This window comes from Rhamphochromis sp. 'chilingali' (genome assembly GCF_963969265.1).
Source record: "Rhamphochromis sp. 'chilingali' genome assembly, chromosome: 22".
NCBI lineage: Eukaryota > Metazoa > Chordata > Actinopteri > Cichliformes > Cichlidae > Rhamphochromis > Rhamphochromis sp. 'chilingali'.
Window position 1 is genome coordinate 24,862,107 of NC_137950.1, and position 13,976 is coordinate 24,876,082.

The 13,976-nt window shown below is 35.9% G+C and overlaps 2 protein-coding genes across 2 annotated transcripts; one reads left to right on the plus strand and one right to left on the minus strand.

Annotated features, from left to right (window-relative positions):
- Positions 1-4,278: 4,278 nt before the first annotated feature.
- cd79b (CD79b molecule, immunoglobulin-associated beta) lies at positions 4,279-11,410 on the plus strand (the record flags this gene model as incomplete). The annotated part of the gene is made up of 5 exons (XM_080872927.1): positions 4,279-4,330; positions 7,311-7,604; positions 7,740-7,858; positions 9,537-9,590; positions 11,321-11,410. 5 exons carry the CDS (start codon positions 4,279-4,281, stop codon positions 11,408-11,410), a joined length of 609 nt encoding a protein of 202 aa, XP_080729053.1.
- Positions 11,411-12,259: 849 nt separating this feature from the next.
- Positions 12,260-13,357, minus strand: LOC308390998 (interferon a3-like; the record flags this gene model as incomplete). Its single annotated transcript, XM_080873411.1, has 5 exons — positions 12,260-12,358; positions 12,444-12,539; positions 12,633-12,782; positions 13,029-13,112; positions 13,226-13,357. The coding sequence occupies 5 exons, from the start codon at positions 13,355-13,357 to the stop codon at positions 12,260-12,262; spliced, it is 561 nt and encodes a 186-aa protein (XP_080729537.1).
- Between the last annotated feature and the right edge of the window lie 619 nt (positions 13,358-13,976).

The window sequence follows — 13,976 nt, forward strand, 5'->3', positions numbered from 1 at the left end:
TTATTATTATTATTATTTTATTTTTTCATTTTAATTTGCACAGGTAGGTTGTCCCAAGCATCCTAAAGACTTTCCTTGACTGTTTTGTGGATTTATTTTTTCTCTTCATGCAGTTCTCGACTCACAAAATGATGTTGATATCTGATCAGATGCCCCTTTACATTCTGCACAGTACTGTATATACATGAATAACATATGCACTTTTACAGTTTTCTAGCTTGTTTTTTTTTAACAATAAGCAATAACATGTCTATTTTCATTGAGTTTGACACTGTTCCAATTTCATCTTTGGAGAAGGTACATAAATTATGAATGTTTCCTCCACAAGGGGTCTCTCTTGTCATATCCTGCTGCTACAGCATGGCAGTTTTTCCTGTCAGGAGACTGTAACGTGACCATCCGAACTCCTATGTGAGACTGAGACACCGCTGCACCACTCAGCTATAGTGTCCTCTCATGGGACAGTCATATTCACAAGACAGTGTCCTCTTTTTGTTTACATTTCTACTGGAGGAAAAGACACATGGGGAGCTTTGCTGGTACAACCTACAATCACCTACAATGTTGCTTGTACATACTTTTTTCTTTTTTTCTTCTGAAATGTACATTTATATCATTTTGTTATTTTAAAACTATGTTGTTAGAATAAAACAGTTATTGTAAAGAAAAGTAGGCTGTGCGATCACTTGTCAGTTACTACTTTGTCTTGTCTGTGAAATTGCATTGATGCACTGTAGCCCTCTGCTGGTGGAGAGGTTGACAGCAACACTAAAAACTGAAGATGGAAAACAACCAAGAGAACATAATGTAGTGACTTTTTACTCTTTAAAAAAGCCACTATAGTCAGACTTTTTAATGAACTATGCTTTACATTAATCTCTATGTCTATGAGTGTCCATCTTTTTGCATAATTATAAGAAATGTAGGTTAATGAGTAAGAAAAAGCACATTAAAAAAGCCTCATCACTAAGGAGCAACACTTCGAGAGCTCTACTTTAACCTCCTCAAAAACAACTTACAACTGTTAAACATGTGCAGTGTGTTTTTTTTGTTTTTTTTTTACAGTCAAACCATTTTTATTAACAGGGGATTAATTGAGGCCTTAACTTAATAGCAGGTTCTATGTTGAAAAATATGCATTCACTGACTTTTTCAAGCATGAGTGTCAGTAGATTAAAAAGCACCCTGTTTCTGTCATGGAGTGGGACGATGGGATTTTTGATTTATTTGCATTTTATGTCATTTCATTCTGCATCACCCAGCTAGAGATCACCTCTGCAAATGCATGTTTCTAGTGACTGTTTTCTTGCCACCTGGTTTTCAATGCTACTCTTTTTTTGGTTGTTTTTTTCTTCAGGCCCTAATGTCTAGTAAACCAAATTGGTTGAGGTTGGCAACATTTTTTTAACAAGTAGGATTAATCCAGAATTTTTACGTCAAATAATTAGAAAACTGTAAATAGATCTGTCACAATTAAGAGCCAAACACCAAATGACATTTAATTTTGTAGATTTTGTGCTTGCATTTTACTTTTGATTGATTAAATAAATCAGCTTTGCAAACAGTTGCAGCCACCATTTCTTATAAAAATGTAAAGGTTCGACATCCTAAACATTGCAAATCTTTTTGGAAATATTTCTTTTCTTTTAGGAGAGGTACAGCATTTCTAGTTATTACATATTTCTTGAAAGAAGCTTTTTATCTCTTCCTTACAGACTGTGATAGGTGATAAAAATCCACACTGTACGCAAAAATCGAGGACTCTGCTGTGCGGAGTTTATCAGCTTTAAAAATTAGGGAAATGAGATCAGCTTGACTGACCTGAAAACTTCACTCTTGACTGCAGCTTTATGTTGCATAACAAGATTGAGAGTCCACAGCAAAGCTAAAAGCTCTTTGGGGGATGTACCGAGCCACATAATGGCATTGTATGTTGTGTTCGTACAATTCTCATTCTCAAATATATTTATTATTTATAGGTTTATATTTTTCTTAGTTTGTTTATTTATTTTACTGTATATTCCATTTTTTATTTTCAGTTCACTTTAGTTTCAGTTAGTTTCCAGAGCTGATTTGGTCGTTTCAGTTTAGTTTTTTATTAGTTTCAGTCTTAGTTTTAGTTTTATACCATTATAACATGGGTGGCATTCAGAAGTTTAGAACATTTATTGCTATGCACATCATTTTAATATCATTTAGCCAAGCACTCATTTAGCCAAGCACTCCCAAAACACGCCTGTGTTAAAGCTTCCTGATGCTTGTCGGGTTGACAAATTTGTGTGTAGTAAGAAGGACTAAAATGAACAAAGACTGAGATGATCAGGTGTTTTGAGCTGAGTTTAATTCAACAGTACCTTTATTTTTTTGTTCTTTTTCATAAGTTCATAACTTATAAAAGAGTAAACAATCCTCCAACTCTTACCCATTAGTTGAGCTTGTGTGACTCGAGGCACAGAGAGGGGACTGGCATGGCCTTTATTGGCAGAAGACTAAAGAAGTTTGTGTGTCTTTGCAATTCAATCCCCCCAAAACAACAACATTGTGTTTTTTAAAATCTCCATCTAGTTTTAAGAACCACCACTGCATGTATTAGTGCAACTAACCAAACCATCCTGTAACAAATGACAGTCACACAGACGGTTTTCTGTCTAACACCACTGGGTATTTATGCCCAAAAGGAGGCTTTGGTTTACAATTAGACTTTAGGCTAACTAAAGTCTAAAAAAGCCTGCTATTTTCACTTGAACTCACAAAATTTGGCAAGTTAGATGTGAGTCAACGTTCATTCATAATTAAAAATTCAGACATTAGACAAACTACTTATAAAATACCTGATTTTTGCAAGACAGACAGCAGAAACAGATTAAACATGAGGAGAATGCTATAATACTACAAGCCTGGTTAGAATGATGAGCATATAAAAGTTCCCTGTAATCGGTTAAATATAAATGATTACAGGTAGTTAGTTACTGATACCTGATAGTCATTTCTTCACACTTTTCTGCTATACAAAACTATGAACTACTATCTTATGGCAGCTATTTCAAATAAATGTAATGAAGGCTAAATGAGCATATCATAGCTACCATGCTTTTGTAATGTGTCACTAATTTCTCTGGTCATATATACTTTTATTTCTCTGGTGCTAATTTATTATACAAAATAACTACCAAAAGGCAATGATAGCTACTTTAATAGCCATTATTTCCCTTTCGGACAAATTTGGATTTGTCACTTGATTTGTCACCTCTTGCCACTGATTTTCAGAGCATTTCTGAGGAAGCTTTGGCAAATTGTGTATATATGGATCAACTTAAGGGCCAGGTTTATCTCTCAGGCCCTGTTTCAGGTAATTGGTAGGGTTTTTTTCTGTTATTTTTCATACATAACTTTCAGTTACTGCTAATTTACCACAGATATATATTGCTATATATCGCCACTTCTTCTTCTGTCCTTCACTTTTCCAGTTACCTCATTTCTTTAAGGATACACTGCACACCATGCCAAAATATGCTAGCTTTCTGGTAAAAGCTCTCTATAAATTGGGGTTTTCGTTCTGAAGAGACCATTTAAAATTGGTTCTTTGCCAATTTGCTTGTGAACTAGTTCATCAATTTCAATAGGTGCCATTTTTATGCTGGAATGATTCATAGTTGAGTGTTGAGTGGTTTAAAAACTGTAGAAACTTTAGTCCAAGCCTGGAGAATTGTTGCTAAAGACCACTGCTAAAGACATATTTGACTCATTGGAAACAAAACAAACAAACAAATAAAAAGGGTTGAAAAGTCTCAACGACTTTTGCAGAGTATAGTATCTTCTTTTGCATACTGTGTCTTGTAAATGGTCTTTTTAAAAAGGAATTACATGTTTAAAAACGATCTGCTTTGGTTTCTTGACCATAAAAGCTTTCTATAGAAATCTAAGTTATCTAAAACCATCATCTTGGCATCAATATTGAAACTATGATATTATATTGGCTGTAGTATCACTAATCATAACCTTAATGTTTAGCTTAATAATGCTGTTTCATCTGTCCCTAAAAATGGAACATTTAATCACACGGGTTACCGACAGTAAAAGTGTGGGCTGTTATTTTGGTTCAACGATAGAGCCCTCTTCCTCTTATTTGCCTGCCTGCATGGTGACAGAAGACAGACTGCACACCCACTGATGCAGACACTTCATCTTCGTTCACAACACTTTTAGACCTGCAGAGAAACTCAGATACAGCCGTGGAGTCAGCATCTGAAGCGTATTTCTCTTCTTTTTGAGGACATCATGCGCTGGATGTTAGCTGGATGGTGGGGGCTTGTTTTAATCAGTCTGTCAGGTAAATGGAAACTTTTGGAATATAATCAACACGATTTTGTGACTGAAAAATGAAACCAATACAGGAAAAATACCAGTTTGAGTGCTACATATATTAACTCACAGTGCCAGTACACCAAAATAATTCAGTAAAGTACAGTACTGGTAATTTATAACACCTCACGCAGTCTTTTTAATTGTATTTTTTATAACTGTTAAACCACAACTACACTGCGTACTAGTGTTTTGCATGTTATTTTTGACTCTGCAGCACCATTACTTCCTGCCCATCTGGGGAAAAGAGGAAGTTTTCTTCTGAAACAAAGACTATAAGATTATTGTCATGTTGATGAATTGAAGTCCTTTATAATTTTATAGTAAATAAATATCACACCTGCACCTCCAAGTTATTCAGTTCCTAGTTTCCATTGCTTTATTTTACATATAACTTGTAATCTAATTTAAAGAATGAATATAGAAATAGCAAATAAAAGAAAAAAGCATCTGATATTTATGTGTTGTAAACATTAAAAACAAACAAATATGATATCCTCATACATGCATGTATACATGTCTTGGGCCATAAATAAGAATTATTTTCAATATCAGTGGATGATAAGGCTTTTATTTACATTAATTGATTTATCATTACTCCATAGTATTAGAGAAAATAGTGCAATTTATCATTTCATTGGCATTACCATTTCAAAAAGGAAATTCATTATTCACTTTGTTTTCTAAACTTTGTGGATTACTATAGGTTATCAATTAAACTTTAGCTTATCTGCAATGATTGCTTTTGTAGCAACATTCATAAAATCTTCCTATTTTTGATGCTTGTGGTTTGTGTAATTTATACTGTAGGTTAGATGAAACCTGGAAATCTGGCAACATCTTTTTATTATGTTTTTTAGACTGAATAAACTGAATAATGGAGACAAAGAATAATGTCTCTTACAACAATGGCACTTTTCTCCACCATGTGTACCATTTGGTTCCATCATCATCTTGAAGTTTGTCTCTTTTTATGTAGTAATTTTTCATAATTAGTGTTACAGGGCATTTATCTTTTGTTTCCACATGCATTAGCCTCTTGTATGGAAGCCCGTTTCCGCCACTAAATAAAAACAAAACAGCTAGTATCCATAACTCGAAATTTCGAGTTATTTTCTCGAAATTTCGACTTATTAACTCGAAATTTCGAGAAACTAACTTGAAATTTTGAGAAAATAACTCGAAATTTTGAGAAAATAACTCGAAATTTCGAGAAACTAACTTGAAATTTCGAGAAAATAACTCGAAATTTTGAGAAAATAACTCGAAATTTTGAGAAAATAACTCGAAATTTTGAGTTATGGATCCTTTTTTTTTTTTAGTGGCGGAAACGGGCTTCCATACTCTTGAGACCTGAGCTCTTGTTTAGTACGCATTTTTAACTTCTCCTAGCTAGCTCCTTCGTGATACAAACTAAGCTTCCTCTTTCAACAGGAAGCCCTTATGATTTCACAGAAAAACATGTCCTCATCTGGGGACAATGGGTTTATTTCACAGGATAAAACAAGAAAGTTAACATTATTTGAAAAAGTACAAAATCTCAGCCCCCCCAGGTGTGGGTTAGGGTTAGGGGTTACCCTGCTGGTGGCTGATGCCCGCAGACGTCAGTGCATTGGTGGTTCTCGGTGTCCGGGGCTGCACTCAGGTATGCACCGACTCAATCTTGGTGGGGCATGGCACCTGTGGCTCAGTTGGGCCCCTTCTGGGGGGGTGGGGGGACCTCGGCCCTCTGGGCCTGGGGCTCGTCCCGCGGCTGGCTGCCGACAGGGCCTGTGGGCATGTCACCGCAGTCTCCTGTAGCTTCTTCACCGTGGCTGCTGGGTGACCCTCAGTCTGGGGCTCTCCTCAGCTCTTTCCAGGAGGATGGCACTGCTGCCCCTCCGGTGGTCCTCCTTGGGCTATCGCGCTCTGGAGGGCCTCTAGATGTTTGGGACCTGGATCTCCTCCATGTCTGCTTCATGCCCTGGGGGACAAGGCTATGGCTCCCCACACCCTCTATCAGATAGTTAAATGGAGAAACCTTTTACATACAAGCGCGCTCACGCAGACAAGTCTGCACACAGGTGTACACATGGGTGCTCATAGACACACTCTATATCTTCCTTTGTTGCTGCCTCAAAGCATACTGTGCATTGACGGTCTTGTGTTCTGCTTGGTAACATTCAACATTTATTATTTACTGTTATTTATAGTTACCAAGGTTGTTGCTGTGGTCTCCCTACTGTGTTGTTCTCTTTTTTTTTCTTCCAGCAGGTGAACCAGTGGACTTTTTAAGGTCTTTTCTCACTGTCCTTCTGCCTGTTTTTCTTTCCCCTCTCCTTTTCTTGAACTCTTGTCTTTGTCTTCCCCTTTCCTATCCCCCAGTCATGTCTGTTCTGTTTGTAATAACTTAAAAGTTAAAAATAAATGAAAAAATAATACCAATCAATCTAGTGGGCCAATAATGATCTACTTGATTAAAAAAAAATCTGTTGGGTTTTTGGCCTTCAGACAATAATTCTGATTGCTACAGTGCCGAACGGGACAGGCACAAAAAACCCCAAACAAACAAACAAACAAACAAACAAACAAACAAACAAACAAACAAACAAACAAACAAACAAACAAACAAACAAACAAACAAACAAACAAACAAACAAACAAACAAACAAACAAACAAACAAACAAACAAACAAACAAAAAACTAAGAAACATGATTCATTAGAATGAAATATATATGGTGAAGAAAAGTCTTAATGCAATGTCCCTGTATGAGAACACGGGGTCCCAGGAGGTTACGTACATCACTGTTCTCTGTAAAGCAAGCATCTCATAAGTGGCATACACATTATTTATCCTCAACCACAATGACAAAATCCTTTTAATGTATATTTTGTCCATTTGAAATGTGTGATAATTGCTGGTATAACTGTGTCACAGTCTCTTTCAACCTTTCTTTGTCTGCTTAGTTGCTGATAACAAGATACTGCAGATCAAACAGAAACCCCGCTTCTATGGTGTGGCAGTTAAAAGCAGTGTGCCCATTTACTGTTCATCCTCACGACAACATAATTCTACTGTGAAGTGGTTCAAGGCCAACAAGATCGGAGACGAGCAAACACCGCTATCGACATTGATAGATGACGACATTCGTTTCCAAATGGACTATCTTTACATCAACAACATACAAATGAGGCACAGTGGCGTGTACTACTGCAAGATAAATGAAACACAGGGACCCGGAACCGAAGTAAAAGTTTTCAGTAAGTAGCTGGAACAGCATGTCATCAGCAGATCTTTAAAAATACAGTGAACTTTTACCATATTTTTTATTTTTTAAGTATGTACCAACTCACTCATGAAAATGCGCAGCTGACATACATCTTTTCACTGTGCAGGACCCGTTGTGATGGAAAAGGCACTCTACAGGAGCAATCTGAAGGACGGTCTTATTGTGTTCCAGGGTTTTCTTTTAGCTGTGTTCATTGCTGCTCTGTTGCTACGTAAACAAAAACTGGTAAGGCACACGTTGAACAAAACTCGAGGCAAATGTGTGCTCCAAAAAAGGATTTTGTGCAGAACTTGCATAACAAATCTTCAGCAAAGAGCAGGGTTTTTTGGATCAAGAATTTTTTTAAAATATGGTTTATTTCAGGAAAACTTAGAGGTTTTTCTTTAGAAGCAGAGAAATGAAATGACAAGGCTGTGGAGAAAAATATATGCATTTACTATGATTAAACTCACAACAGAAAGGCTTTCTAACTGATCATTTCGCATTGCTTAATGTGTATGCAACGTGGTGCACTGAGTAAAATGCTTTGTATCCCAGTGGCGAAGGCAAAAGCTTTACATTGACTTTTCTGTAAACATACTAACAGTCCAAAGTAAAGCAAAAGAAAGGCAGAAAATCATCTAATTAAGAAGACAGTCGATCAACAGTAGCTCAAATATCATAGCTGCTGCCTGATCATTTTCTAAATTGTATCATATTTATAGAACATGCTTTGTTATCTCATCTTGTGATTTGCTCAATAAAATGCACATATAAATGTTGCTGTTGCAAAACAGAAGCTGGCTTTTTGTCAAGATGCTAGCTTAGTTTTTACTTAAAAAGAAGCTAGCTGTTAAGATTTCTGACATGTTGAAATGACAAGTACCCGATTACTAAGGCGCCAGCCAGATACCAATCAGTGCCAATCTAGGTTAGGCATTCCCACTATACTGTAAATGGCTGCATTTCATCCAGGTGCTCATGAGATAGCTATTGAGCTACACAGCTAAAATAACTATTTACACCTGCTTCATATATGTCTGAAATTAAATTAAAACAATACCTATGTCCTTAAATTTTTCTGAAAAGTAAGCCAGTTTTACCTATACAACACTTTTTCAGAATCTGAATTGCCTGAAATCAAAGTTGTCAATGCCATAAAGTGTCTTAGAATGTTTCGACATCCTTAATACACACATGAATCCATTTTACTTTAAATAAAACCTGTAATAAATCTAAAAAAAGATGATCAGTATTGCCAGAGGGAACATGTGCACCCCAAGATATAACTGTTTTTGAGCTACAGCTCCGTAGGCCTTCATTCATTCTATGTTGTAACCAGCACCTACGAAACTGGAAGTGGAGATAATAGCAGGTTTCAAATAGACGTATTAGATAAGAGGTTCTCTAACATACCAAAAATTACCAAAGGTGTGTTGATATTAATAACTGACAGTGATTTCCACCGATAGTTAAAAAAGAAAATCCATACATTTTATTAAAATAGTTCTTACTCGGTTTAATTCTATATATGAAGTTAAATCTAGTTTTTGAGTTATCACAGTGTTAGCTACAATTATGTTGCCATTTAATAGGTTAATCATTTTCTACAAACATTTATTTAGCTTTTGTCTTTATAACACAGGAAAGCAACTGCAACTGTATTTTTTTTTTAAATATAACCTACAACAAAACTCGCTTTAGTGATTTTCACTACAGTTATTTGAGTTGACCGATGCTTACAACACCTACTTCCACATTACTGCAAAAAGACAAATTTTGAAAAAAAAGAAAACAAAACTTTAAATATCATTTTAATTTATTTTATTGTGTGTTATGTGCGATGTGTCTCTAAATAAAATGGTACCCGCTCTTTAACTGCATTCATTCTCCCCACCCACACCCCCATTTCCTTTTTTAACAGTGGGAACGAAGGGACAGCGAATACGAGGAGCCGGAAACAGATCACATCTATGAGGTTTGTCAGCTCTTTGTTTTACAATAAAAAGTGAAAAAAAGAAAGACACTGGCTTTCTTTAAGAAAAAAAATAGTACAGTGATGCTTCACTGTGTGGTCTCATTTGTGTAAACATGTCACAGTGAATACACACCACAGCTGTGTGACTTTACATAAAAATGCAGGCGCACAATAGACAGCGAAAAAACAGGAATCGCAATCTCCGTGCACCACTGCGCTCCTAACCACAAATTTACCGTCAGGTTTATTGTTGAATGTATGAATACACATCCTATATTTGAGTTAATAAATAAAGTACATCTAGCTGGCTGAATTTGTATTTCATTTGTTTATTGCATTAATAATAACACATTTGAAGGATTTTTATAGATCTTGTTGCTGCTGTTCTCTTGCACAACAAACAGAACTGTTTGTAAATCAATTATACCAAAAGTGTAGATAGTAGTCTTACTGTGATTGCTTGACTTTTCATATAGTGAAGAGTCATTTAAAGCAACATAGCAAAAACATAGTCATAAATTATAATCTTACTAAGGCTCCAGAATAGTGTACATAAGTGTAAGTTAATAAATAATAATAATAACAATAGCAAGATCAACTTCAATTATCGTACTCAATGCATGAGTCTTTGTGTTTTTTCTTGAGACTTTTTCATCATCAGTGTGAGTTTTCCCCTGAAAATCCTTTTAAAAAAAGTAAATATATTTTACACAAAAATTGCCAAAAAAAGAGAAAGAAAATAACATAAAATGCTGGATGCAGCATATGTGATACAAATTAAAGCTCATATATGCAAAATAATATTTAAGGTCCATTTAAAAAAAGGTTATTTCATTATTTCATATTTCAGGCTTTACAGGGTTAAGTGGGAGAAATGATAACTTTTATTTTGAGCATGCACGTCTCATGTAAATCAGTCAAACCCACAAATTAACCAAATGAACATGGCTGTAATTCAGAATTTCTAAGTTTTACTAATATCAACACTTTGAGTCACCCTTTTAGGAACTACTAGGAAGGTAAGACTGCACCTGTTTTAAAAGTCAGTGAGCTCACTTTTTCTTGCAGTCCTGTGACTCATACATCACTTAGTTACAATATATTTTATTAAGATTTGAACAACCCTGAATATGTACACTGCACTATAGGACTGTCAGTCGCAATGGCTAAACCTAATAACCTAAACACTGCCAAACTAAGGATTTGAAGTTAAATATGAACAACTATTGGTACAAATTATTAAGTAAAACTAATAAAAAATAAGAGAACACCCAATTACACTTCTTAGTATGCAGACAGCAATTACAGATACATTAATAATATAATTAAGTAAAATTCAAAAATAAATACAAACGAAGTAAAATCCATGAACTCAAATGAAGTAAGGATGTTGGGCTGAGCTCCAATTTGCATTATGAATGAAGAACAGTAGCGTTTGAGGTTCATGCAAACATTGTTATATTTTGTTACTTTTTCAGTTAATGTCATTCTGCAGTGACATTAAGTAGGAGCCCATTTTTAACTCTGAGTCATGTCTGAAACACCAACTATGCAAATAAAAACTGTAGCTGCCAGTATGCCCAGACATATACAGTAACTATGTAATGGATTTTCAGAATTTTTTTAATCATTTTTTTAACCGTATAGTGAGAGAAGGGGCCCTCAAATCTAGACACATGTATAAGTAAAACAAATTAAGTTAGTAAAACTGACTTATTTCCGTCTTTTAGGGCTTGGCAATCGAGACATGTGGTGGAGGTCTGTATGAGGAACTCTCCGTGTATGCTCAGGCTGAGGGAGCTGAGGCCCCGTGGGAGTGAGACTCACACAAGTACTTTTCACCTGCTAAAGCCTCTGAATGAGGACAGATTATATGTTCTTAATTGCAAGTTGTAAAGTAAGTCCTTAAATAGTTTACTGAGAATGGAGACGTGCATTTTTCTCACAACACAATACATGGTTTGTTTGTAGATGTGCAGCAGCATGCTTGCCCCCCCCCCCCCCCCCCTTTTTTTAATGTGATGTTTAGTAACACTGTTTTGAATTAATCTGTTGTCATAAAGTGTAAATAAGCCCTTCTGCAATTTAGACCCAAAAGCTGATATTTCAGCGGATCTTTTTGGTGCTTCTGGTGATGTTTATTTAAACTGTATTGTGTATCAGTTGGTCCTATAAATGTCCAGTCTATCAGTCTCACAGGCTCTGGGTTGTACCCCTGCTCTTGATCAGTGTGAGCTGGGACAGAATTCACGCCCCTTATGACTCCTAACAAAATAAGTCTTAAGTAAGTAGATGGATAATGTCATACTGACTGTGCTAACATGAAATTTTGAAGCCTGAGGGTGGTGCAAAAACAAAGACTAACTTGTGTCAAAGAACAAAAACAACATCTACTTGTTTTTTTATTTTTCAGTTGTTTGTTAAGATTAAGTGTATACATATGTATTTGGTTTGTTTGACATGAATAAAAACAATAAATACATCTTTCTTTGCTGAAGAAATTTATTTTTTTCCATAACTAAGGAAAACATTTTTCTTTTTTTAAAATCACCAACATGTTTGATTAAAAAGACAATGGTAAATAGAAATACTGTAAATTAATAAGTAAATAGATAAATAAATAAAAAGAAGCAAATAAATTAACACATCCTTCCTGTAACAGACATGTTTTAGTTGGCAGTGTGCAGAGATGAAACCAGCTGTTCTGCTCTCATGAGATGGGCTTTGGTTTCCTTCCTGATCACCTCCCAGGCTTCAGCACTGTGACCCTACAGACACAACAATATTATCATTAGTAAAATATTCCAGAGGTGTTTAATAAAAGAATTGGTTAAAAAATAAATAAAGACCTACCTTTTTCTTTAGGATATCATCTGAAAGTCTTTTGAAATACATTTTTGTCTTGAAATACAGCTGTGAGTTCTTCTTCTTGTGACTGTGGCTCCCAATCTAAATCAGGAAAAATAGTCATTTAAATATATGTTTTAGCAGTATAATTGATCTCAGTTATCTCAATAGTGGTGTTACTGAAAGTGAACTTACACAGGTGTGAAGCTCTTCAGCCTGTTTGTTGACAATATTGAGCAAGTTCCTCACTGTGCTGTCCTCCCATGATGCAGAGCTGTGATCCTCCTCAAACAGGGCAGCCACCTCCTCCAGAACCTGAACTGTGAAAGCCAGTTTATCCTCAGCCTGGAAGAAGAAGAAGAATCATAGGTTTTTGTAATTCAAAAAACTTGAAAAATAAGAACAAATATCAGAACACTCAGACCTGGGTTTGCATAATAGGAACTTAAAGTTATGACGGTTATGAATTTTAGTTTTTGATTGTATGTCATACCCATGGTAAAATTTGAAAACCTTTACATTATTTTACTTTAAGGAGAAATTAGTCTGGGATTTTATGCGATACAATGAGAAAAGCTGAGGTTGACTTACTGATGCTTTTGATGCCTGGAGGTACAGATGATTAGGGAAGGCCACGGTGTCCTCCACCTCAGTGGTGTTAGTTGAGTTGTTACCCTGGATCACACACAGAACCAGACTTAGAGTTGAAGTGCAGACACTAAGTCTGAATAATTTAATTTAATAAAAATTCGACAAAATTTTAAGCCTATTAAAAGAAACACACTCACCATGGTTTCAAGTAGATTCAGAGTCTCTTCGTTGTGCTGTTTGAATTTATGATCCATCCATTTGCAGCTCAGTGAGGAGCCTGCAGTGAACAGACCAAGAAACAGGCAAGCAAAGAGAATCCTGCTGATCATTTTTTAAGGATGACAATTGTCGTTGTATGAAGCAGACTCAGATATCTCCTGTGCTGATGGAGCTGACATGCCCAGCAGCACTTATAGCAGAGCACACCTGTTTCATTTTCCATATTCACCTCTGTGGCTTTCACCTCAACAAAGGTGGGTTCTGATGTCACACATTTCAGACTTGGTTTCTATGGGAGCAAAAAAATCCCACATTAATTTTTTTGTCCGGTTCAGCTGTTGTATAAAGCAGAATAATGGTCTGCTTTGTTGTGACACATATATTTGCTTTCTAAAGAGGAGCACTTGACCAGGTCATTTTCAAGTGTCTTTCATGACAAAAGTGCATACACAGACACTCACACTCACAGACACACACTGGTTTTCATATTTTAGTGAGGACACCTAATTGTGACATAATGCTTTCCCCAGCTGCTTACCCTAACCCTAACAAACAAAAATGAATGCTTAACTGCAACCCTTAGCCTAAACTTAGCCATAACCTAATTGCAACCCTGACACTAAAACCACATTTTAAACCTCAAAAATGCCTTCAAACTGGTGGGGACGGGCACTTTGTCCCTACAAGTGACTGTTGGTCCCCACAAGTATAGCAGCATGCTAATTTTCT